This window comes from Ictalurus furcatus, chromosome 23 (genome assembly GCF_023375685.1).
Source record: "Ictalurus furcatus strain D&B chromosome 23, Billie_1.0, whole genome shotgun sequence".
Lineage (NCBI taxonomy): Eukaryota > Metazoa > Chordata > Actinopteri > Siluriformes > Ictaluridae > Ictalurus > Ictalurus furcatus.
Genome location: NC_071277.1, coordinates 10,202 through 34,245, shown reverse-complemented (window position 1 = coordinate 34,245; position 24,044 = coordinate 10,202). Strand labels below are relative to the sequence as shown.

The 24,044-nt window shown below is 38.3% G+C and overlaps 2 protein-coding genes and 1 pseudogene across 6 annotated transcripts in view; 1 reads left to right on the top strand and 2 right to left on the bottom strand.

Annotated features, from left to right (window-relative positions):
- cdh19 (cadherin 19, type 2) overlaps positions 1 to 2,370 on the bottom strand; it is a 34,923-nt gene extending 32,553 nt beyond the window's left edge. For all 3 annotated transcript variants that reach the window (XM_053611651.1, XM_053611652.1, XM_053611653.1), the window contains exon 1: positions 1,420 to 2,370. The gene's annotated coding sequence lies outside the window, so the exon portion shown is untranslated. The remainder of the gene's footprint in view (positions 1 to 1,419) is intronic.
- A 734-nt stretch (positions 2,371 to 3,104) lies between these two features.
- LOC128599833 (ADP-ribosyl cyclase/cyclic ADP-ribose hydrolase 1) lies at positions 3,105 to 18,279 on the top strand. 3 transcript variants are annotated; one of them, XM_053611824.1, is made up of 10 exons: positions 3,105 to 3,655; positions 4,326 to 4,388; positions 9,510 to 9,633; positions 9,794 to 9,920; positions 13,662 to 13,800; positions 13,933 to 14,015; positions 15,315 to 15,388; positions 16,646 to 16,738; positions 17,115 to 17,197; positions 18,145 to 18,279. In XM_053611824.1, the coding sequence occupies exons 2-10, from the start codon at positions 4,379 to 4,381 to the stop codon at positions 18,159 to 18,161; spliced, it is 750 nt and encodes a 249-aa protein (XP_053467799.1). In that variant the 5' UTR covers positions 3,105 to 3,655; positions 4,326 to 4,378; the 3' UTR covers positions 18,162 to 18,279. The 3 variants fall into 3 exon arrangements, with proteins under 3 accessions (XP_053467799.1, XP_053467798.1, XP_053467800.1); XM_053611823.1 differs by lacking the exons at positions 3,105 to 3,655; positions 4,326 to 4,388 and having other exon boundaries at positions 9,376 to 9,633; XM_053611825.1 differs by lacking the exons at positions 3,105 to 3,655; positions 4,326 to 4,388; positions 17,115 to 17,197; positions 18,145 to 18,279 and adding an exon at positions 16,517 to 16,533 and having other exon boundaries at positions 9,376 to 9,633; positions 16,646 to 17,081.
- LOC128599834 (actin, cytoplasmic 3-like) lies at positions 17,878 to 21,534 on the bottom strand (annotated as a pseudogene).
- Between the last annotated feature and the right edge of the window lie 2,510 nt (positions 21,535 to 24,044).

The following is a 24,044-nucleotide window of genomic DNA, read 5'->3' as shown; positions in this document are numbered from 1 at the left end:
TGCCAATACTTTCGAGAGCCGACTGTGTATGGTGCCAATACTTTTGAGAGCTGGCTGTGCATAGTGCCAATACTTTTGAGAGCCGTTAATACAGGCTGCCAATACTGTTTAGAGTAGCCATGTAGAGTGCCGATACTTTTAGAGCTGACCGCGTAGGGTGCCGGTACTTTCGAGAGCCGACCGTGTAGGGCGCCGATACTTTCGAGGGCAATAGGTGAAGGGCACCGATACTTTCGAGAGCCGGAGGCGTATACGGCGCCAATACTTTCGAGAGCCATTCTACTAGTAACACCCGAGCAACCACCTGGAATATCATAGCAACCACCTAGCAACCAACTGGGTTAGCATAGCAACCCCTTGTAATGACCTAGCAACCAACTAGTAACAATCTAGCAGCCACCAGGAATATGATAGCAACAACCAAGAAACCAGCTGGGGTAGAATAACCACCTAGCAACACCTTAACAACCAACTCAGTTAGCATAGCAATAAATTAGCTACACCAACTTGAATATGCTAGCAACCTGGGGTTAGTTTAGTAATCACCTAGCACTGCCATAGCATCCAAGTGGATGCCACATAGTAAAACCTACATTTATTCATTTAGCAGATGCTTTTATCCAAAGCCACTTACAAATGAGGAAATGCTGGAATATTCTCTATAATATGACAAAAGGGCAGTCTTTGATTTTCATTAAAAAAAATAAATAAAAAAAAACAGCAGATGAGCCAATCGACACATTGCTCATTAGGGTTACAAAGTAGTGTGATAGCGTTAGGCATGGGCACAATTTCTTAAAAAAAGAAAAAGTGGTCCTCATTGAGAGAGTTAGAATATGTCTGAATGTCACACTATGCTAATGTTTCCTTTCTCTATATGACAGTAAACTTAAAGGGTTTATAATCCTACTATATGGTGTCAGCCATAACAGTATGTGTTTTAAACTATATTTCTTGTTTCTCTCAAAGTTTCTTCATGACATCTCAGGGAATTTTTGCCTACTACAGTTGCAGCTGGCTTACTTTTTATACAAATCAACTTATCATACTGTACACAGCTTATTCTTTGAATTTCAAATTTACACCTTGTCTAAGCTTTTTGCCATTAATAAAACAAAATACCCAAGACATGATACATTTCTGAATGGAAAATATTCCATTCATATCTACAAAACATCTAGAAATTTTATGGTGTTGAGAAATTACCTGAGCCTTCCACCTTTACTTTTTAATACTTATTTCAAATATTACAAAAACATTTTACATTCACATTAATGAAAGGTTCTCAGTTACTGAATAGTAACACAATGGTTTAGCTCATGTTACATTATTTACATTTTGATCTGAAGACCATGCCATAAATGGTTCTGGAAAACTTGCACTTTTTTGTTTCTGTTAATAAGAATAAAACCCACTCACCTGCCTGAATGTCTCTCCTCCCTCCAATTTCTTTAGCTGGACTAGAATTGAGAAACAGCTTGACTAAATGTATAGTACGGTTGAAGGCTAATAGCCATTTTGCTCACAATGACCAGCTGTTCCTTTCTCCTCTCTACTTCGTCACCCCCAACCACCATCCTGTTCTCAATAACTTCTCAAAGAGAACAAACAGTGGTGGTATTGTCAACTGTCCCCTGCACTTTGCCTCCCACCCGAACTGAACTACATTGGTAACACACAGGCAATTATTTCCATGCAAACATGCTCAGGCTGCAATACAAATGGATTACTATCCTTTTTTTGCATGCTTTTTTCATCCCATGCTCATCTTTTCGCTCTCTCTCTCTTTTGCCTAACAATAGGGCAATTCTTTGAGTTTTGCTGGCCCAATACAGATCACATCAATCAGAGAGGCAATTATTTCAGAAATTATATGAGGGGAAACATTCTTTTTATGGTGTAGACTGGAGTAGACCCAGTCTCCATGTTGGCATAAACAGCAAAGAGCTGAAACCACCTTGTGCCACTGTGTCTTCAATACATTAAAGTTTTTTGATGTGTAACAAGAAAAAAAATAATTGGTCCCTTGGACTAGTTCAATTGTGCTCATTTTGATTGAACTGAACCAGAAAACATTTATACAAAGCTAACAGCTTTAGCTCAAGGAACAACAATGTCATCTGGAATATCAAAACTGGACTACTGCAACACACTACTCTCGGGCCTCCCAGCCATATCCATCAAACCCCTTTAGATGATTGAGAATTCAGCAGCACATCTCATCTTTAGCCAGCTCAAAAGGACCCATGTCACACCCTTTTTCATCTCAAGATACTTGCTGGTTCCCCTAATTCCTCTGTGGCTGCAGCCCATGCTGTCACATATATTATGACATGTTTTCATAGCATCTTTTCTAGGATGTTTCATGTTTTTTCTCGACAGGTCAATGTCAGCTAGTGCAGGCACTTGATGAAGCAATTCGCCTCCTCTTTTTCTAGTTTTAAGAAGTTCTGAATTTCAAGATCAGATTGACTTGAACTTTTTTTATTTTTCCTCTGATCCAGCTCTGACCCACCGTAATGTTTTCAGACAGCAGGTGGCAATATTGTTGCCTTTGGGAGGCAGGGTTGGTCAGCTCTGAATTCTGCTTTCTAGTGGGAAAGCAGTGCCCACTTCAGAATAAGACTGCTTGACTAGGCAAAGGTTTACAGCCTTCTGCAATAGTCATTCCCTTCAATAGCATTGCACAGGATTGCCATGGATCCATAAAAAGTCTTAAAATGTCTTAAAATAGATTTTTGAAATTGAAGGTCATAAAATGTCTTAAATACTGTACATTCATTCAACATGCTATTTCTTTTCAAGTATTTAAAACTGAAGATAATTTTTTAAAAAGAGTTTATAACGAACAACACAAAGTAGGCTATAATTCTATTTTAGAATAAGTTAGAGAAGGATTTCATTAAACAACATGTATGCCATGTGTATGCTTGTCAGGGGGCTGGGGGATTTTTATTATTTGACATATACAAATGCATAATTATATAATTATGGATCTCTCTCTCTTTATATATATATATATATATATATGAATGTTTTATATGTTAAATTAATAATTAGGCAATGGTCTCAAAGCATTTCCTGAGGTGGTTATTGAGCTAACTATATTTAGGATTTAGACTGATGTAAAACCAACATAACTCATATGATAAGCCATACAATTTGTGTGATGACGTGTGGTGCATAAAGTTTACCATTTACTATTTTCATCCTCTGCCATTTGTTTTGGTATGAACAAGAATAAGAGAGTGATCATGCATTTTAGTAAAAGCTGTCATGTTGCACTTTTCTCATTTTTCCACAAACATTTTACTATTAAGTGCAAGGCTTTTGATTAAAAAACATAGGAACTGTGTTTCATATTTCCACATAATGGACAGACTAATATTCTTAATTAAGGTCATGGGAGAATAGAAGTTATCAGGATAAAATGCAGCCTTTCTCTTTCTCAATTTTTCCAACTGGGCAAAGTCAGTGCTCTTAACAAGCCATATAAACCCCTCCCTTTTGCAAAATGACGCCCATTGTAATTAAAGTCATGGGAGTCTGTGTCTTTTTCAGAAACTGGTTACTTACAGGCCAATACAAGCTCCACGCGCCAGCATAAATGAAAAGTTTATGTAGTTTGAATACCTTCCCCGGGTTTTCCATGAAGGTATGCATGTATGCTTTTCTTTGATTTTCTGTCAATGTTTGCTATATTGATCATAATAACTAGATGAGGATTTTAGTGTGCACTGATTAGTACAGTAATTTTATAGTGCATATTTTATTTTGAAATTATTCTCTTACGAACATTTTGAATGCCTGACTAAAAGCTTAATTGTTGTTTTCTTAATCTGTGTGTTTTTCTTTGTATACTGTGTTTTGTCTTTGTGCTTGTGGAGACTCATTCAGGCAAATGTGTGTCATACTGGCTGTATTTTTCCCCAGATGCATAGTTTGAAATTTCCTATAATCTATATAGTCAGATATGTATTACACACATAATTACATGTCAAATGAATCAAAACTGCCAAACTAAAATTTGATCTGTTGCTTTTGAAAAAGCTATACAGGGAAGTCAATTTATGTGGGGGGAAAAAACAAGTAGTGCTGTAGAACTGTCTAAATGTTTTATCTTTTATTCGGTCTGGATCTTATACACAATATTACCTGATTAAAAAATGCTATCTTTAATTTTTTAGTGGAACTGAAATGTTCTACACAGATTGAAGTGTGTTAATGCCTGTGTTAATTGTTTCAAGAGCAGTGATGGAGAGTTTGGAGAACTGTGCCATTTTGATTAAGAAAACTGATTTGCCAATTATCTCTTCCCCTCACAGGTGTAATTTTCTATTTTGCTAGTAGAGGTAACAGAAGGCTGAAAATTGCCAGTATGATTTCAGGTAGGTGTGTCATGCATGCAAGCATTAAAATTTAATAGATTAAGGAATTGCACATTGCAGGTTGCTAAAATACATTTTCTCAGCCTTTAAAAAAAATCTTAAACACAAATCCAAAAGTTTGAACTTACTTCACTAAAATACATCTCTGTCTGGCCAAGGCAAACAATTTACTCAAAGTAACATTTTACATTAAGGTTAGCTTAACTAACATTATTTAAAGCATTAGTTCAATTTTACTTCTAATCACCAGGGGTGGCTACCTTCTTGTGAGGTTTTGCACGCATGTCAAGACATTTTACACTAAGTCACGTGGAAACCATGCAATCATTCTTTTACACTAAAGCCATCAGTTATGGTGGACAATCAATTTTCTTCACATCTTGCACATCTTGAGCATACAGGGTAACCTGTCCTCCGAAGCTGGCAATAGCCTAATATTAACTTCATATTATGTTCATACAGTAACTTGACTACATTGTTTCTAATGAGCTGTATTTATTTTTCTGTTCCATGTCATAATGCTTAATTGCAAAGCGTGATTAAGTGGGGTCTGCCTTGTTAAATTCCAAGCTCATAACACTGAATATGAATATAGTATACTGTATAGTTATTTTCATCCAGGCCACATTTCCGAAAGAAATATCTTTGGAACAAAGCTACTAGTGGTGAAATATTATTTAACTATGTTGAGTGTATACTGTAGTGCACTGGACCAAAGAAGTTGGTTTCCACTACATACAGTCTCCTCTGATAGTATCGAAATGGCAAGGCCAATTCCTTTTTATTTATTTATTTATTTATTTTATAAGCAGTCATAGAACCAAGCATCAAGGCTTTTGTATGTCTTCAGGTTTTGCTTAGTGTATTTCCCCATCATCAAAATAAAGTACATATAAGTGTCAGAAAAAACAATTTCTGGTCACATGCCAATGTCTATGGACCACAGGTTATTGGACAAGTTGTAAGGGTTACTGTCGAGTCCAACTGACTTTAATTCAAGTTGAAAATCATTATTTATACTAGAATTTTCGCAGCTTCCACGATTAAAACCAGCCATTTTGCTGGAAGTTTTTGCCACTCAGTCCGGCCGAGGAGGGCCAGTATCGGTAGGCCGGTATCTGCCGATAATGACTATTTTTCATGCCATCAGCCGATAGTTTAAAAACATCAGATGATCAGGGCCGATAATATCCTGTCAATCAAAAGACAGCGGGGAAAACACATCGATTTCGTACTGTGTATAAAGATGTCTCTTGTGTGGAATGATGACAAAACTGCAGTTTGTAAGCTCTGTGAGATCTGCACTGCTAAAATTTTACACCGAACAAGAATAAATAAAAAGATGTTTATAATGATTTTTGTTGAATAACTTGTTTCTTGCACTGTTTGAGTAATATTTGAATCATTGGGCCTCATTTATCACGCTGGATAAAAGTTGTTCTAAATTGTTCGTACTAGTACTGTATTTATACAAGTAATTTGGTGTTCAAGTAAATCCCATAATTTTGTAAAAGCGTTCGTAGCCTACTCAAGTATGTGTACACTTAGGCAGATAAGACCAACTAATTTAAACATAAACTTGATCAACTTCAAATCATATACTCTATATGACAAAATGATTTGTGGACAACTGGCCATGACACTCATATGTGCTTTTTGAGCTTCCCAGGCTTTCCACTAGATTTTGAGCATGGCTGTGGAGATTTAACCAATCATCCACGAGAGCATTAGTGAGATCGACACTGATGTTGATTTGAGGAGGCCTTGGGTGCAGTTCACGTTTCCAGTTCATACCAGCAGTGTTCAGTGGGGTTCACTTGAGCTCTTCTGGAGCGGCTGTGGCTCAGGTGGTAGAGTGGGCTGTCCACTAATCGTAGGGTTGTCGGTTCGATTCCCGGCCCACATGACTCCACATACCGCAGTGTCCTTGGGCAAGACCAAGTTGCTCCTGATGGCAAGTTAGCGCCTTGCATGGCAGCTCTGCTACCATTGGTGTGTGACTGTGTGTATGTGAATGGATGAATGAGACACAGTGAAAAGCGCTTTTGATGAAAGCACTATATAAGTGCAGACCATTTACCATCTTCTACACCACCCTTCCACACCAACCTACAGCAAACCATATCTTCATGTATCTCGCTTTGTGCACAATGGCACTGTCATGCTGGAACAGGCTTGGGCTTGGCACTTTAGTTACAGTTAAGGGAATTTATAGTGCTTCAGCAGAGGTTCTCAACCTTTTGCAACTAAAGTCCCCCCCCCCCCTTCTCTATCATGTCGCATGCCCCCTCCCCCCATATTGGAGGAAACCAGACATAATGATTATCTATATAATAGTATATATATACACCTAATGTTTAATCTGTTTTTGATAGATATATTTTTTTTGCTTTTGTGTTTTTGTACTTTTTTTTTATTATTTTTTGTAACTTTTTCGATTTTTAAAAAATGACTTTTATAAAACTATATAACTGACAGGTATGCAACATGAATGATCAAAAATGTTTCTGAACATTATAACTACTTTGAACAAGAGAACTAGGCTGTAATAATGTGTACTATTTTACATGTAAAACATGTTGCATTCCATTCGTCTTGCATTCTAAAAACATTCGCATACGAATGGTGTAAATTGGGACGAAGGGCGCGTCTCGTTAGCCATAACATTGTTAAATCAATCAGTGGGACACCTACACTTGCTTCTTTCTACGTTCACGTCTGTCAGTTGCTGTGCGATCAACGGGATGTGCTGCTCCGGCTCTCAGCCTCTCACTGTACAGAGCAGACGTAGAGAGAGGTGAGAGTGCAGCGGGAAAGCAAGACCTGGCACTTGCAGGACAGTACTGGTGACATTTGGAAAGTCACTAAGGTTTGTCCAAAAAGTTGCTAGATTTGTTGCTAGGCGCAAAAGTCTCTAAAGGGGTCTGAAAAGTTGCTAAGTTGGCAACACTGGTCTGCAATGACAGCTAGGTAAAAGGCAGGCTAAACATCGCCTCTCCCCAGCAAAAAGAAAATACAGAGAGAGGGAACGTCAGGGTTTTTCATTTATGCACATACTATTTGAAAAGCAATACTATACACAGAGTACCCAACTGATGCACTGTGTTTTTTTTCTTGAAACAGTTCACGCCCCCCTTCCGTGCTCTACACATGCCCCGGGGTGTGTGGGCCCCCTGGTTGCAAACCACTGTGGTACAGTATACAAAGCCATACAAATTTTCTAATAGTTTCTATCTTTGTGGCAACAGTTTGGGGACAGCCCATATATGGGTGTTGTAGTGTGTTGTCATACTACACACTAGTTTGAGTGTGTGCACATCCATAGCTACACTCATTGCCACTGAGAATTTCCAGGAGGTCTCTTAATAAAGAACAGAGCTTCAAATACACAGCATTTTCCAGTTCTCTCCACACCAAGTATTTTACATGGTGTCAGAAGTCTGTTTAGACACAAGCATATTGGACTATGCCTATGTCACAGTTCGAACATGTGCAGATTGACTGAGATGCTTTCGACAATCTCAAAGTCCTGTGCACACATCCTTCAATTCTCAGGTACTTTGACCCTAAAAAAAACCTGTTGAAATATTGTGATGCCAGCAACCATGGACTAGGAACTGTTCTGCTGCAGGACAGCCAGCTGAAATTAGCCAGGCTTTCCCACTACAATTAGTTAGTTTTAGGTTTGATCCAGCATCCAGCGAATCCAGCATCCAGATCCATCGAATGCTTGATATGCTTTCACCTACTATGTTCTATCGAGGCGCCAGTGTTGCACAGATATCAATAACACAATTAGTTTTAATAATTTACTCAAAAATGTCAATGCGTATTAGAGCTGCATATTTACACCTGAAAATGTTCTGATGCAGTATCATAGCACAAGTTGCCTAATATATTATACTACCAATTGACCATTCACCTATAAAGCACTAAATGGTATCGCGCCACAGTACCTGAGTGAAATTTTGGTCTTTTATGATCCATCTCACATTCTTAGATCAAAAGGTGCGGGCTATTTGTTGGTACCTCAAATAGTGAAGGCTATAGCAGTGGGTAGAGCTTTTTCTTACAAAGCTCCACAGTTATGGAATAGCCTTCCATTTAGTGTTTGGGACTCAGACCCAGTCTCAGTGTTCAAGTCTATGCTGAAAACATATTTGTTTAGTCAAGTCTTCTGTGAATAGTTTTTTTCATAGGTAAAGGAGTAGATCTAGACGGCTCACAGGCATAGAGCGTTGTGGTGAACTCTCTCCGCCCCACTCTCATGTGTTGTCTCAGGTTTGTTGATGGTGGAGTGGCTGGTCACCTTATGTCCCTGGGCTCCCTCATGTCTGTGTTACCTTCTGGCTCTTTGTTTTAGTTATGCTGTAATAGCTAGTCTTGCCAGGGTCCCTGCTTGCACTCAGGCAATGTACATTGTCCTTAACCAATGTGGAACAATAAGCATAAGTAATAATCCCTCCAGATGAGGATGGGTACCTTTTTGAGTACCTTTCCTCTCATGGTTTCTTCTTCATATGATCTCAGGGAGTATTTCCTTGCCACCCTCACCTCTGGCTTGCTCATCAGGGAAAAATTCATACATTTAAAATCTATATTCTGAATTTATATATTTCTGTAAAGCGACTTTGGGACAATGTCCATTGTTTAAAGCACTGTACAAATAAAAATGAATTGAATTGAAAATTACCTCTGCATAATTTCCTTTGGCTGCTGACAGTGTGCTGGAGGCATTTGCTATTTGCTGTGCATCAGGCTGGCTCCTAGCCCATCTTTTGAAGCATCTGCAAATACTTGTATTGGCTCTTTACGCTCATCATTCATCACTTCTGTGCACTTGAGGCTTTATGGAGTTTTGTAGGTGGCACTACTTGTGTCACGAACACGCTTTGCACTTTGAGTGATCACATGAGTATAAAGAAAATCTGCATTTCCTCAACATTTGTAAATCCAGCAGAAAATTTGTTTGGTTTGGCTTATGCAACCATTTACACAAAACGTTACTAAAAGATTAATAAATGAGGCCCAATGTATGTAATATTTTTACACAATTGTTGCTGCCCATAAATTTTATCATTAAAATCATACTATTTCTTTGTTTCCCACACATATTTGTAGACCTGTTCATCATCATTATCCTTACTGGTCATATAAACACAGACTCTGGGACCACACCGAACATAAAACAAATTGTGATTGGACGATGTTATGAGTACATTACCCTGGTAAACCCTAGTTATAGGTGAGTTATTGTATATGCAGACCCTTTTGATCTAAATGGAATCTGTCTTTGTGTAAGAATTAAAGATCTGAAAATATTTGGAACAGAAACAGCAAAGTGCATAGCATATTACCTCTCTATAAAAAATTTGTGTTGGCCTACATACTGTATGTGTATACAGATATAAATGCGAGGAGATCTGGCACGAGTTTGAGGAGGCAGTGGTCCGGACAACACCATGCAGTGTGAGAATGAAGGATTATGAGAGAATGTTTCATGCTGCTTCTCAGACTCCTCCCTGTGACAAAGTAAGAATCTCCATTAGAATTGCCAACTCTTGTGTAGAAAGAATTGTCATTCCTGTTTCTGCAACTTGGAGGACGCTGATCCATAGAGGCAGAGGAGGTTGCTCCTCCTCTATTTTTGAGAGGCAAGAGGGAGGTGGAAATATAAAAAGAGTAATTGGTTGAAATAAACCATTACAAGATCACAGTATAATTTCTAAAATAATTTTTCTCTTCTTTGGAAACAATCAATTATTGAAATTCTAATTAAAATGCTTCAACAGTGACATCTGCAGGCAGAGCGGAAAGGGCAGGCTGTGTGAAGTGGTGGTGGGGGCAGAGGAAGACTTCCTTAGTGTGGGATCACATAATTTAATGTACTTAATTTTTTTCATGCTAATCTGGTATTCATCAAAACACATAAATGATGGTGCTCCAAGGGAAGACCTCCTCCCTAACTAATCAACATCCAGAATACACTGTTGACAATTTTTAGATTAGATTTTCTTTACTATTCTTGTTGGGTGCAACTCTTATTTTTTGCCAAAACAACCAAAAGAGTAATAATGCTTGAATAATCTTGGTGTTCCAAATTGCCAAGACGTGCACCCACAAATTGGAACTTCACCTCTTGTCAACACGTTGTCAACACAGTGGCTGTTAACAGAGAAAGCCTGATAGACACATTCACTCGCATCATCAATTGCCCCTCAATGGATGAGTCTATAAGAACACATTTATATATAAATAATTTCCTAAAATATTGACAACATATTTGTCAGATTGGCAGACGATTAAGTATATTGCTGTCCAAATAAAATGAAGAAACAATAATTTTAATAAAACATTGTAATAAAATAATCGTAATAAAACATATTTAAAAAATAGTTCCATAAAGATACTTATTTAGTGATGCCATAGGAATAATAAAATAAACACATTATGTGCCTAATTACAAGCATGTAAGTGTTCATGAAGGGAGCTATTTCTCAGTTAACCTCACACCAGTTCATAAGTGTCACGTATTAAACATTATGAAGGTGAGGACGGATGCAAGTGCAGATAAGAGCTTTTAATAAAAAGAGGCAGGCAGCCAAATCCAAATCATAATACAATAGCGTAGTCATGAAACAGGCAATAGGTCAGGCAATCTGTAAACAGGCATGAACTAGGCAAGAATTGTCAACGAGGAACAAGAAGCAAGATCAATGAACATAAAACAATGGGTGCGAGGAAATGGGTACAAATGCTTACTAAGGTGAGAACACTCAATACTTCGCAAAGTCGCGGTGTTGAAAAAGTCTCTTATATAGCTTGGATTGAGTGAGTGTGAGATTGGCAATAGGTGTGTGTGATTAGAATTCTGGAGAAGGTGAACGTGTGTGTGGGAAGTGTAGTCCATGGTGGCCATGTTTGTAGGCCGCAGTGCAGGATGGGTTATGTAGTCAATGGTTTGCTGTGATATGACACAAAATGTCTTCACAGCCCCTCAGGTTCCAATGCAGGCATTGTCCGACAAGTAGCAGATTCCTCGAGGAGCAGACATGAGGCTGGGGCTGGGTCATCAGTCTCAAGCATGAGCATAACTTGGTTGGTCTTGACTTCCACTTCAGCCATAGGCAGAACTTGGTTGGGCGTGACGTCAGCTTCAGGCGTGAGCAGAACTTGGTTGGTCATGTCAGCAGACTCGGGCGTGAGCAGAACTTGGTTGGCCGTGTCAGCAGCAGAACCTGGGTGGTCGTGATGTCGGCTTCAGGCTTGAGCAGAATCTGGTTGGTCATGATGTCGTTTTCAGGCATGAGGAGCATTTGGTTGGTCGTGTCAACAGACTCTGGCATGAACATAAGTTGGTTGGTCATGTCTACAGCCTTGTCGACCTCGGTCTGGAACTTGGCGTGGGAGGTCACCTCGTTGACTTTAGTTGGAACTTGGTGGGGGAGGTCTCCTCTTCGACCTCGAACACAAACTTGGCTCGAGAGGCTGCTTCTTCGACCTCAGACAGGAACTTGGCTTGAGTGGTCATCTCTTCGACCTCGGACAGAAACATGGCTTGGGAGGTCACCTTGTTGACCTCTAGCAGGAACTTGACTTTATGCTGGAGCTCTGTGGATGAGACCGCCTCGTGGGTCTCATGCAGGAGCTCTGTGGATGAGACCGCCTCATGGGTCTCATGCAGGAGCTCTGTGGATGAGACCGCCTCGTGGGTCTCATGCTGGAGCTCTGCAGGTGAGCCCACCTCATTGGTCTCAGGTTGGAGCTCTGGGGAGGAGCTCACGACATTGACCTCTGGCAGGTGAGACCCCCCATGGGTCTCAGGTTGGAGCTCTGCTCTAGCTTTCTTGTGGAGCCATTGGAGGGCATACCTGCGGCCCTTGAAACATTCCTTAGAGCGGAAAGATGATCTGGGTATCCCAAGCTTATTACAGTTGAGACATTGTAGCTACCTTGTGTAGTCACACAATCCTTAATTCAGATCCGGGAGATCTATGCCAGTCCACTGGGGAAACTGGACTGACATGAAGGGTGGCCAGACATCTCCATGCACTCTCCAGGCATGAGGAGAACTTGGTTGTCCTTGTCGTCAATCTCAAGCATGAGCATATCTTGGTTGATCATGACATCAGCTTTAGGCATGAGCAGAGCTTGGTTGTCTGTGTCACCAGACTCGGGCGTGAGCAAAACTTGGTTGGCCATGTCAGCAGACTCGGGCGTGAGCAGAACTTGGTTGGCCGTGTCAGCAGACTCAGGCGTGAGCAGAACTTGGTTGGCCATCTCGTCGACCTCGGACTGGAACTTGGCGTGGGAGGTCTCCCCATTAAATTTAACAGTCAAACAGAAAATACTCAGGGTAGGGGAAGGCTCATAATGCTCTGGGGGATCCATGGCAACCCACTGAGGAAACTTGATAGAGTTGTGTCTCGGTAAGGTGTTCCTTATTACCTTGGCATTGTTCCTTCACTTTCCTGTTGCTTCCATGTTATCAGTGAAGTATTCTGTTATGTAGTGGAGGCTGAGACAGAAGCAAGTGCAATTAATTAATTGGGTTAATTAATTTAATCCAATAGGTAAAAAGGATCAGGCATAAATCAAGGCCTGTGTCATCAAGCACTCAACTTCTTTGGTCGACCATGGCGAGGCCTGTTCTGAGTGGAACCTGTCCTGTTAAACCGCTGTATGGCCTTGGCCACCATGCTGCAGCTCAGTGTCAGGGTCTTGGCAATCTTCTTATAGCCTAGGCCATCTTTATGTAGAACAACAATTCTTTTTTTCAGATTCTTAGAGAGTTCTTTGCCATGAGGTGCCATGTTGAACTTCCAGTGACCAGTATGAGGGAGTGTGAGAGCGATCACACCAAATTTAACACACCTGCTCCCCATTCACACCTGAGACCTTGTAACACTAACATGTCACATGACACCGGAAGGGAAAATGGCTAATTGGGCCCAATTTGGACATTTTCACTTAGGGGTGTACATACACACAGTATCTGTGTGTTCTGTGCAAGATTTATAGGCGCCCTATTTTATTTAGACTCAGTGGGAAGGAAATTAAGTAAACATTGGTAGACTAAACACACATTGTCTAATCAAATTACACAAAAGGACAGACAACAGAACTGTAAGTTTAGTGGGGATTTTGACTTGGTTACAACTTTCCGGTTTTCTGCTATTTGGAGGAAACAAAGCATGAACCCTATAGTGCTTTACAATCCTGAAACACCCATATTCTAAAATAACTGCATTACCCCTACTCAATATTTAAAAGCTGCTGTTCTGGAGCAAGACACAAGCGCTGATGCAGAGAAATCTAGCTGTCATAGGAAGCTTATGGACCTTGGAGGATACACTGGTGGGATTCATGTTCAAGGACCTCATCTGGTGTGGTCAGCAGGAAAGAGACAGAGGTACAGCAACAGAAAATGTTTATTGTATTAAAATCATATTAATAAATACATAATGTTAATTTAATTGCAACAAATTACAAAGGTCTGTCTTTTTCATGGTTCTTCTTTCACACAACCTTTTTGTTCCCAAAGGCTTTGATTTTCTGTCTTGTCCAGAATGGTCGACGTGTGTGAGCCATCCTGTGTACTCACTGTGGAAACAAGCATCACAAAATGTAAATCTTATCCAGTAACCTAGTCCCATGTTAAATATTCATCTGGTCTCAACTGATCACGTAACAAAAGAGACAGGATATTTTCAAAAATGTTTTTCTCAAGGCATTCAATATGCTTGAAGGATAGTACCAATGTGGATATGTTACATAAGTTCACTACAAACAATAACAAAACTTCATACGTCTTGAATATCAGGATTATAAGGCCAAAGGTATGTAGACACCTTACCATCCATCCATATGTGCATCTTGAACATCCCATTCCAAAACTATGGGCCTTAATATGGAGTTGGTCCCACATTACTGCAATAATAACCTCCACTCTTTTAGCAGGGCTTACAATTAATTTAGCCACAAGACTGTTAGTAAGGGAGGCAGTCAGCATTCCAATTTATCCCAAAACTGTTCACTGGGGTTGAGGTCAGGCATCTGTGCAAGCCACTCAAGTTCTTCCACGTCAACCTTGGCAAACCATGTCCTTATAGACTTTTTGTATACAAGGGCATTGTCATGCTGGAACATGTTTGTGCTAGGCTCTTAGTTCTAGTGAAGGGACAATTGTGACAAAAAAAGACAATTGTGTGCATCAGCTTTATGGCAACACTTTGGGGAAGTGTGATGTCAGATGTCCACTTACATTTGGTCATATATTATACAGCATATGGACAATCCAATAATTCTAAGTTTGAAAATGGGAGTTTGAATGCACCCAAGAAACATTTGGACCAGACATAAATACAATCATTCAAACCTCAAATGGTCTGAGACACATTTATAGCCAGATGTTATATAAAAGTAAGGAGATCCATCTTTCGAAGCTACATTTGACTACCAAAAACCTGCGTAATACATTACGTGAGAATGCACAAAGTACACCTTTATTAAATAAAACATGCTGCATAATCTTGATGTTTGTTCACATAACCGTTTTTAAAAGAGTATAAACTACAAAAAATGAAGAAAAAAAAAATACAGGGAATTGGTGCTTGCATGTAACAAGCTAAATGGAATTATTACAGTACATACTGTGTACCAATCAGATTTCAGTTTGGCTAACTGGAAGCATACTTACAAGTGTAAAAGCACGTACGGTATGTAATTTGGACATGTGAAACAACCAGGTGTAAAATGGGTCTTAGTCTGTAGATCTAATTAATTTTCATTCCACCCACTTTGAAGAAGGTGTACACTTTGTTATACTTATACTTAAAAGTGTATACTTACATTCTGACTCAGTTTTGTCAGCTTGCTTGTGTTATGGAATGTGGTTATATTATATTTATTTATTTATTTTTACAGTTTGCTGTGGGAGCCTGTGGAAATATTACAGTGCTCTTAAATGGATCTATTGAAAATGCATTCAACAGGAACAGGTCAGAAATAGTAATAACATAAATTTATTTTACAGACTCTCACATTGTCAATTGTTTATACATTTCTAATCTTATTCATTGTCATAAAGTTATTGTTGCAATTATTTTACATAGCCAGTAATCCATATCCAGTAATATACTGTTTAAGAGGGTCCTCATAAACGTGAGAATGTAAATAAAATGAATGGATGAATGAATAAAGACATAGACCAACAAACAAACATGTTAACTGAAGGGGTTCTGTTACAGTGGATGTAAAAAGTCGACACACCTGTGAAGTAAAAGAAAAAAACTATCGTTTGTTCTTAAATCATGGCAGATCTTTTACACATTTGATGTAAAATTCCAAAGTATACAAATAAAAGGAAAAACAGACACTTTTTTAGGGAAAATAAAAAATTTGCAATCACCTAGTTCCAAAAATGTGTACACCTCTAAACTAATACTTTGTTGATACATGCCACCACCATGCTGCACCGTGGGATTCTGAATCTGTACACTGCAGCATCCCAAATTATAAAAAGGTGTGCACAATTATGAAACTAGGTCATTGTAACTTTTTTTATCTTTCCCATTTTTTCCCTAAAATGTATCTGATTGTTCCCTTTCAAAGGGAATTCAACCTTGTGTGAGCACCACGCTGTGGGAAGCACCCTCATGCATGACGGGTATCTGAAGCTTGTGTAACATCATGCCTATTTATAGGTCTGCCGTGATCAGGTGACATGGCAATTAAGTGTGTCACTTGATATAAAAACGGCACCTGCGAACTGCGCCATCAGCCTTATTATGTTCAGCGAGACTGCATGTCGGTCGTTTGTGTAACGCTCACATAAAGATGCTTCATTTCCTATCTATCTTTTCAAAAAGAAGAAAAATATCTCTTTACTTTTCTGTCCCTTTAAAAAGAAACAAGAGAAAAGTATGAGTGAAAGAATACAGGAAGTGTATCAGATACCGGTCATGCACGAGGGCGCTTCCCACAGCATGGCGTTCACGCAACGTCTTGTTCCCTTGTCAGGGAACAGGGTTACAACGTTACAGACATTTTTCACTTAATTTTAAGTCTTTAACTTAAAAAACTTCTGACATGATTTTATCTTGTTTCCATTTTCTTACATCACAAAGACCTGCTATTATAACAGGTGTGTGTTGACTTTTTATATAAATTCTACATAAACTATTGTAGCAGCTAACATTTTGCAGTTCAGACTGTAATGAAAGTGGTCCTGTTTTTTGTGCCTTTATTTCCTCTAGCATGTTTGGGAGTGTGGAGCTAGACAATCTGAACCCCAGGATGGTGGCCCATGTCCACATCAAAGTTGTTCCAAACTTAGAAGGCCCATTTGTGTAAGAGAGAATGGAAAAGTAACTTTGCTACAAAGCTGTGTAATCTATGTTCATGCCCCATTTTATCAGATTTCTCCTTTTCTTTGTAAAGAGTTGCCATCATATGTTACAAGCTATAGATATGTTTGACATCATGCAATAGGCTTTTTTCCCCGCTTTTGTTTTACTGGATGAGATATGTTACGTTTTTCAGTAGTTTGCATGTGAGCTCCACAAGGGAAGTATTTACTGCAAAACAAGCTCACAAGACGAAAACAGAGGCTGCTCTGATTAAATGACCATTACATAGAATTATTTAAATTAAACTGAGAATCCCAGTTGTATGTTGAGGTCTGAATTCACATTTCTGGAGGTAACAAATTTTGCATATTTGTAGAGAGTCCTGTTCCAAGGGTTCCATTGTCAGACTCATACGTATTCTGCAGACCCGGGGGTTCCACTGGTCCTGCACAGATAGCGGTATGTATTTACATAAACAACCAACCATTGTATTTCACTGTTTCTGTGAGTAACCAATCATTGTATACTTATATCTGAAACTTGTAGTGCACAAAGCATGTACAGCATATTTAGCAGGACTTCATTATATATTCCTGTTATTTCAAAATATACACTGTTGACATTACATTGCATGAGAAACCCATGATAGAGTTTCTGCCAAACATGTTCCAAACATTCTTTACATAAAAAGAGTCCCTTCTTTATAGTACCTCCAGCATCATATTTCATTTCATGGGACATACCATACATTTAACACTCCCAATTAAAGATCTGTGGATTATTATAAATATAACAATGTGATAATTGCCCTTGCATAGTATTCTTCATTGTACAAGACTGCGTATAAAAGCTATTTCAATATGACCCACTGTTATTTAAATTTAAATTCCAACGCAATATGATTATAGTAATATGTCTCTTCTGGATTGCGTTTTTCTTTCCACATAATGCTTGACAATATATCAGTAGCACAAACAGAATATAATGTGTAGTCCCATTGCAGTAGTGTTTTTGTTGTAGTCTACATTTAGTGGATTGCTAAATGTAATGTGATAAAATGTGATGTACTCACCATCAACTTTATTACGGACCTGTACACCTGCACATTCATGCAAGTATCTAATCAGTCAACTGTGTGGCAGCAACGCAATGCAAGAAAATCATGCAGATACAAGTCAAGAGCTTCAATTAATGTTCACATCATACTTCAGAATGAAGAAACGTGATGTCTATGACTTTGAAAAATTGTCTTTGTTTGACCTTTTGATCTTTTGTTTAAAAAATTCACAAAAATACTCTGCTCTCATGGATGGAAAACAAAAGAAATATATTTGTTAAATATTGATGTGCAACAAATATTGGCATGCTTTTAGTCAATACTTTGTGCTACCTCCCTTTGCCAACAGCTCTGAGTCTTCTATAATGCCTGATGAGGTTGGAGAATACATGGCAAGGGACCTGAGACCATTCCTCCATACAGAATCTCTCCAGATCCTTCACATTTTGAGGTCCACGCTGGTGGACTCTCCTCTTCAGTTCACCCCACAGGTTTTCTATGAGTTTCAAGTCAGGGGACTGGGATGGGACTTGTAAACTATTTTTGTGTTGATTTTGATGTATGTTTTGGATCATAGTCCTGCTGGAAGATCCAACCACGGCCCATTTTAAGCTTTCCAGCAGAGGCAGTCAGGTTTTCATTTAATATCTGTTGATATTTGAGTCCATGATGCCAAGTATCCTAAAACAATGTCCAGGTCCTGTTGGGGTTCAAAATGGATATTTTCAAAGTGAGTGGTTTCAACTTGGTCTTTCAATTATATCATGTGCAACAGTAAAAGTCCTTGGTGTGACATTATTTAAATAATATTTTTAAGGACTTTTCACATAATGAACAAATGCAAATCTTGGGATTGAATTGAAGATTTTATTGTGTTTATAAAACAATATAATATATAATAAAAATTCTGGCAAACCTGCAACAATGCAGGTATGTGTGCGTGTGCATGTGCGTGCAAGGTGATCACAAAAATTTAAATGCTGAAATAATTGAGACATAAGGTTTCTAATTGACACCAAGCTGCACTCCTATGCTGAAAACTCCAGACATTTATCATTAAACAATGCTGAGAATATGAGAGAGTGTCTTCTTCACACATTGTAAGTGTCATTTTAACATAACACAGCTACAGTTTAACCTGCAGACTTACTTGCAGAGCTTCTCCTTGCTGTCACGGACAATTTCTCTCCCGGCTGTGGTAGTGAAGCCGTGGCCTCTCTCGGTCAGGATCTTTATAAGGTAGTCAGTCAGGTCACCGCCAGCCAGGTCCAGACTGAGGATGGCATGGGGAAGGGCATAACCTTCGTAGATGGGCACAGTGTGGGTCACACCATCACCAGAGTCCATCACAATACCAGTGGTACGACCGGAGGCGTACAGGGACAGCACAGCCTGGACGGCAACGTACATGGCTGGGGTGTTGAAGGTCTTGGACGTGATCTGGAATGAGAAAAGGAAGGTTTAATCCCCGTTTTGTTCTATTAGGTTGTCAATATGGGCCATGCGGTTAGTTAGAATAAAGACAAGTCAGAATTGGAGAGTGAGAAGCATGAAATAACCTGCTGGTTCCAACAGATGAGAAACTCAGGAGTTCAGAGGAGATGAAGCCTGGAGAAAGTGAATGAAGTGGATGAACTTAAGGAGAAGAGTAATAGGTTTAAAACGGTCAACCGAAAGGCAGATTCAAGTAGTTTCAAACGTTAACCCAACCTGGGTCATCTTTTCTCTGTTGGCTTTGGGGTTCAGGAAAGCGTCAGTAAGCAGGACGGGGTGCTCCTCAGGGGCAACACGCAGCTTGTTGTAGAAGTTATGATGCCAGATCTTCATGTCATCCCAGTTGGTGACAATACCGTGCTCAATGGGGTACTTCAGGGTCAGGATACCTCTTTGCTCTGAGCCTCGTCACCAACATAGCTGTCCTTCTGTCCCATACCAACCATCACACCCTGTAAAAAGCAAGACAATCATGTTAAAGGAAAGATTTGCCGTACCGAAAGAAAAACAATGCAAATTAGCAGTGTAAATAAATTCTTTTAAAAGCCAAGTTACAACTGTTTTATGGCACAGGTTTTGGATGTACAGGGGGTAAAAAAAATAGAATATAAAGGCAGTTATTTTGCCCTGTTTCACAATAGTCAAAGCTTGAGGACACATTTAACCTGTACCTTAGGGAACAAAAACAGTGTCTTAGGAAGTGCTAAGTGTACCGTAACCGTTTTTTCTCAGAGAGGACTCATTTATTCACATGTTAATGTATTTATTTACATTAACAGTATTTAAATACTGTTAATGTAAATACAAGAAAATTTTTTATACTTTTTGCATTATTGCTTTGTAAAAACTGCATTATTTTACCATAAAAACCCTTAAAACAACAGTAAAGTACACTAAACAGTAAATCACTGTGTTTACTACAGATGCATGCTCTCTGAACTGTTTTTTCTCCTTGTTTTTTTAAACAATAAATCACAACGATATGGTCAACAAGAATATGTGTACCTCTATGAAAATAAACCATTTTAGGCTTGTCCTGGTCTCTCCCATTAATTACATGATCATTTAGATTTCAATGACTCCTTTAGATTCAGAAAGGACTTAACATGAAGAGTGTTCATGATTATAAGTAATGATTTGTTATTATAAGTGATGACTCCAAAGACTTTACAAATAAAAACTAATGCAGTATTATGGAATTATTATTAAATTGATATAAAATGCAATCTGTGACATGTTTTAAAGTCCAGTCTTTATTTTATTGGCTATATGCATCGTATTGCATGTATATGGCATTGCATTATATTAATAAAATAATATGTTAAAAAGCATAAATTTATGTTTTGAAGCTCAGTCTTTATTTTATTTTTTATTGGCTTTTCAGTTGTCCAATATGTGCCCGACACTGCATAATATAAAGAAAGCATATTTTTAACGAGCATTTTATGTTTTAAAGTTATTGCCTTTTGTGTCCAATCAGCGCTTAAGACGTTGCATCACGTGCGCTGGCGCCTTACGCTTGATCTGGCGACTTTTCTAGAACAAACAAACAAGCAACGCACAGACCACGCCGAGCTGAGGGGAAAAAGAAAAGAGAGAGAAAAAAAAAAAACATTTCACACGAAATCTGTCTGGTGAGCACAAATAAACACATTTTGTAAAGTTCAAGTTCAATAATTGTTTTAGTTATTTGAGTACAGCTTTTGTGTTGTAAACCATTTATTTTTTATTTTCATAGTATAACATTTATATTAATATCATAGTAACTCACATTACACGGACCTGTTTGTTGTATAGAGAGAACGTTTTGTCCTTTTAATATATAACCATACACATTGGAATTCAACGAATTCGCTCTGACTTTTTTCTTTTGAAACGTTTGTAAGGCTACAGTTTAGCAGTCTGTCGTCGTGTAGCGAGGCGAACTTCTTGTTTAAACGATATCTCGTATTGGTTGCGTTCAGTGTGAGTAAGTTTTGAATATGCATTAAAATGTACTCTTGCTGCTTTTGTAGTTTAACAGTGCAAGGTGTGAGGGAACATGTGCTGTACTGCAGACTGCATCGCAACGAACCATTTTCCAAATATGTTGCAGTTGATTGCAAACAATCTTTTTCCAAATACGCAGCATTTAAGAGCCATTTTTATCTGCGCCATAACAGTCCTATACGGAGCCCTACGGAGACCTCATAGTGTCAGGTAAGGAAAGAAAAAACAGCCATGTTTAAACCGTGCCCTCAGATTTGCAATCCCCGCACACCGCCTTAAAATTGGGTTTATATTGGACATTCGCTGCACATTCGAGCTTGTCTCTTCTATTTCTCAAGAAATAAACACAAAAAAATGACAGTGTATTGTCTTAATAATGTGTATTGAGTGGACATAGAACCAATACAACAGAATATATTTTCTAATTTTCTCCCGTTAAATCCCGCGGAAGCCAATCTCTGTGAAACGCAGGTCATCAGCGCTTTATTGTAATGGAGTCAGTAAGGGACCGTCTAAAAAGTGCACGACCTGGGTAACTGTATAAGATTCTACTAAGTGTATAGTCGTCTACTTAACAGGATATCTAACTTATTGCAGTGTTGGGATACAGTGTGGATAAAGTATTTTTTTTTTATAGTATATATATTATTAAATATAGACCTTTTTACTACACATATAAACTTATTGTGCCATATAAAACCAAGGGTTAGTCTTAGCAACTACAGCAAAATGCTGTTGTTATTGCTTAAAGAATTTCTGTAAATAGAAATGAAATGAAATTTTTATCATTCACACTATATTATACTCCATTCTTCTGATCGACAACTCTATTTTGAAAATAATCAAGGGTTTTTTTATATATAAAAAAAATTAAAATGCAATAACATACATTATAGGAGTTACACATGTAAAACCAAATGTACTATGAGACAGATCATTATTGCTATGAAGTACAGTAAATAGAATTTGAAATCTGTTTTTAATAATTTGTTTTTTATCATTTAAAAATAAAGTAATTTTTTATGATTTTCATTTTGCAAAAGAGAAAAATAATAAAAATGCAATAACTTTGACTGGCTTGCCAGCTTGCCTCAGTCATGATATTTTTGAAGGTGTGTTGTCTTATGATGTTGCTGTTTACATCAAGTACTTTGTTAAGAAGAAGTGGTTCACTTACCCAATTCTTAACCGTCGAATCAGGCAGTCCAACTGTAATGGCTCTGATGCGTTCACAAAACCTTGTGAGGTCAGTTCACATACGGACCTAAGCTGGTCAGGCCATTCAGAATTGGAATTTTTTATGGCTTATACCTGTTACAATTGGTGATAGTGCTGAATCCTGCAGATGAGGTTTGGCAATTAACTCGATAGCTAAAGGACATTGTTGAACTGATCTGTGCTCAGAAAATTTCAGTGTCACAGGTTGCTTATTTGTATGTTCTTATCCAAGAATACTTGGAGTCTAGAAAAACAGCCTTTCCAGAAGTGAGTCTAAAACCAAAGCATCATTACCTGCTCTATGAGACTAACGAGAGTCAGTTAGCAACCTTCTGAAAGTAACATCCTACTTTCAACATAAACCACAGAGAAAGCAGGCAATAGCAAGGAAGTTTTGTTTTGAGCATCTGATATTGTAAAAAACTGTATGTTTATGCTTTCCAGGCATTTGGTTGATGAGTAATCCATTCTGTTAATAGAATGGTGTGCCGTCTTGTTCAGGTTATTGAATGCGTTGCTTTGTGGTAAAGACTGTAATTATTCAAAATATTTGTTCAAGTTGAAGCCAACATGGAGTACATTTTTGTACTGCTGTTTTAAGGAGAAGAAGTTGTCCAAAGTATATATTTACTATGTTTGTGGAATTTAAATAAAAAGTGCATTTGCTTTTCATACCAGTTCTGGGTGGTGTTGTTATATTTACAAAATTTATTTCACACAAATACTCTTTTCTGGCAACCACAGCTGCCACTTTCTTATTGTAAATTTTACAGGATTTTTTTAAATTTTTTTTTTACATTTTGTACGTTCTGTTTCAGGCGGCGTTGTGCTGGATGGAGCTTGACTGCCCTCATGTGTCCACCCTCGGGAATGGCAATTTCCCATTAGCGGTGTTCTGGGTAAGTAATATGACATGATATTACTATTAATCTCTCTCCTTTTTTTAACTCGTTCATAATAATTATTGTTGTAGTGTAATAATGTATGCTATACATTACCTTTATGTTCGAAATTTCTAATAACATTAGAAATACATTTTATATTCTCATCGCTGCTACTATGTAACTTAATGCTATCCGTAGGTGGCCTCATCTATTTCAGTCGAGAATATCCAGAAATGGTGAAGATTACAATGTTAATATTATATTAGAAAAGAATGTATGTACTTTATTGTAATGTTGATAAATATACTGCTATGTATAAGATAGAATGTTAATGTAATAAGAGACTTATACCGTCTCTTTCTGTCGGTCTCCCCGGTGCACACACAGACATATATAGTGAAATCGGAGAAGCGAGCCATAAGATCTGTTAGGACATCACATTCAGAGTTCTAGACCTATGTTGATGGTATGCTTGACGGTTGTTCCCTTTATGACGCTGCGGATCTCGAGTTTTTAAATGTGATGTCTGAACACGCCTCTGTATTCATTTGACCGGAGTTTAATTTAATCGTTAATCATCTAATCTTTTCATTTTGTTTATGTAGCATGTTTAAGAATGGACATTGTCACAAATTAGTTGTGCAGATATCTGGATATATTATTT

What these genes read in the sequence shown, in the direction of transcription:
- LOC128599833 (XM_053611823.1), top strand. Translation starts at nt 9,410, where the DNA reads ATGAGGCCCAATGTATGTAATATTTTTACACAATTGTTGCTGCCCATA. An exon ending in TCAGCAGGAAAGAGACAGAG is followed by an intron (nt 13,801 to 13,932) that starts GTACAGCAACAG and finishes TTGTTCCCAAAG; the next exon opens with GCTTTGATTTTCTGTCTTGT. An exon ending in AATGCATTCAACAGGAACAG is followed by an intron (nt 15,389 to 16,645) that starts GTCAGAAATAGT and finishes TATTTCCTCTAG; the next exon opens with CATGTTTGGGAGTGTGGAGC.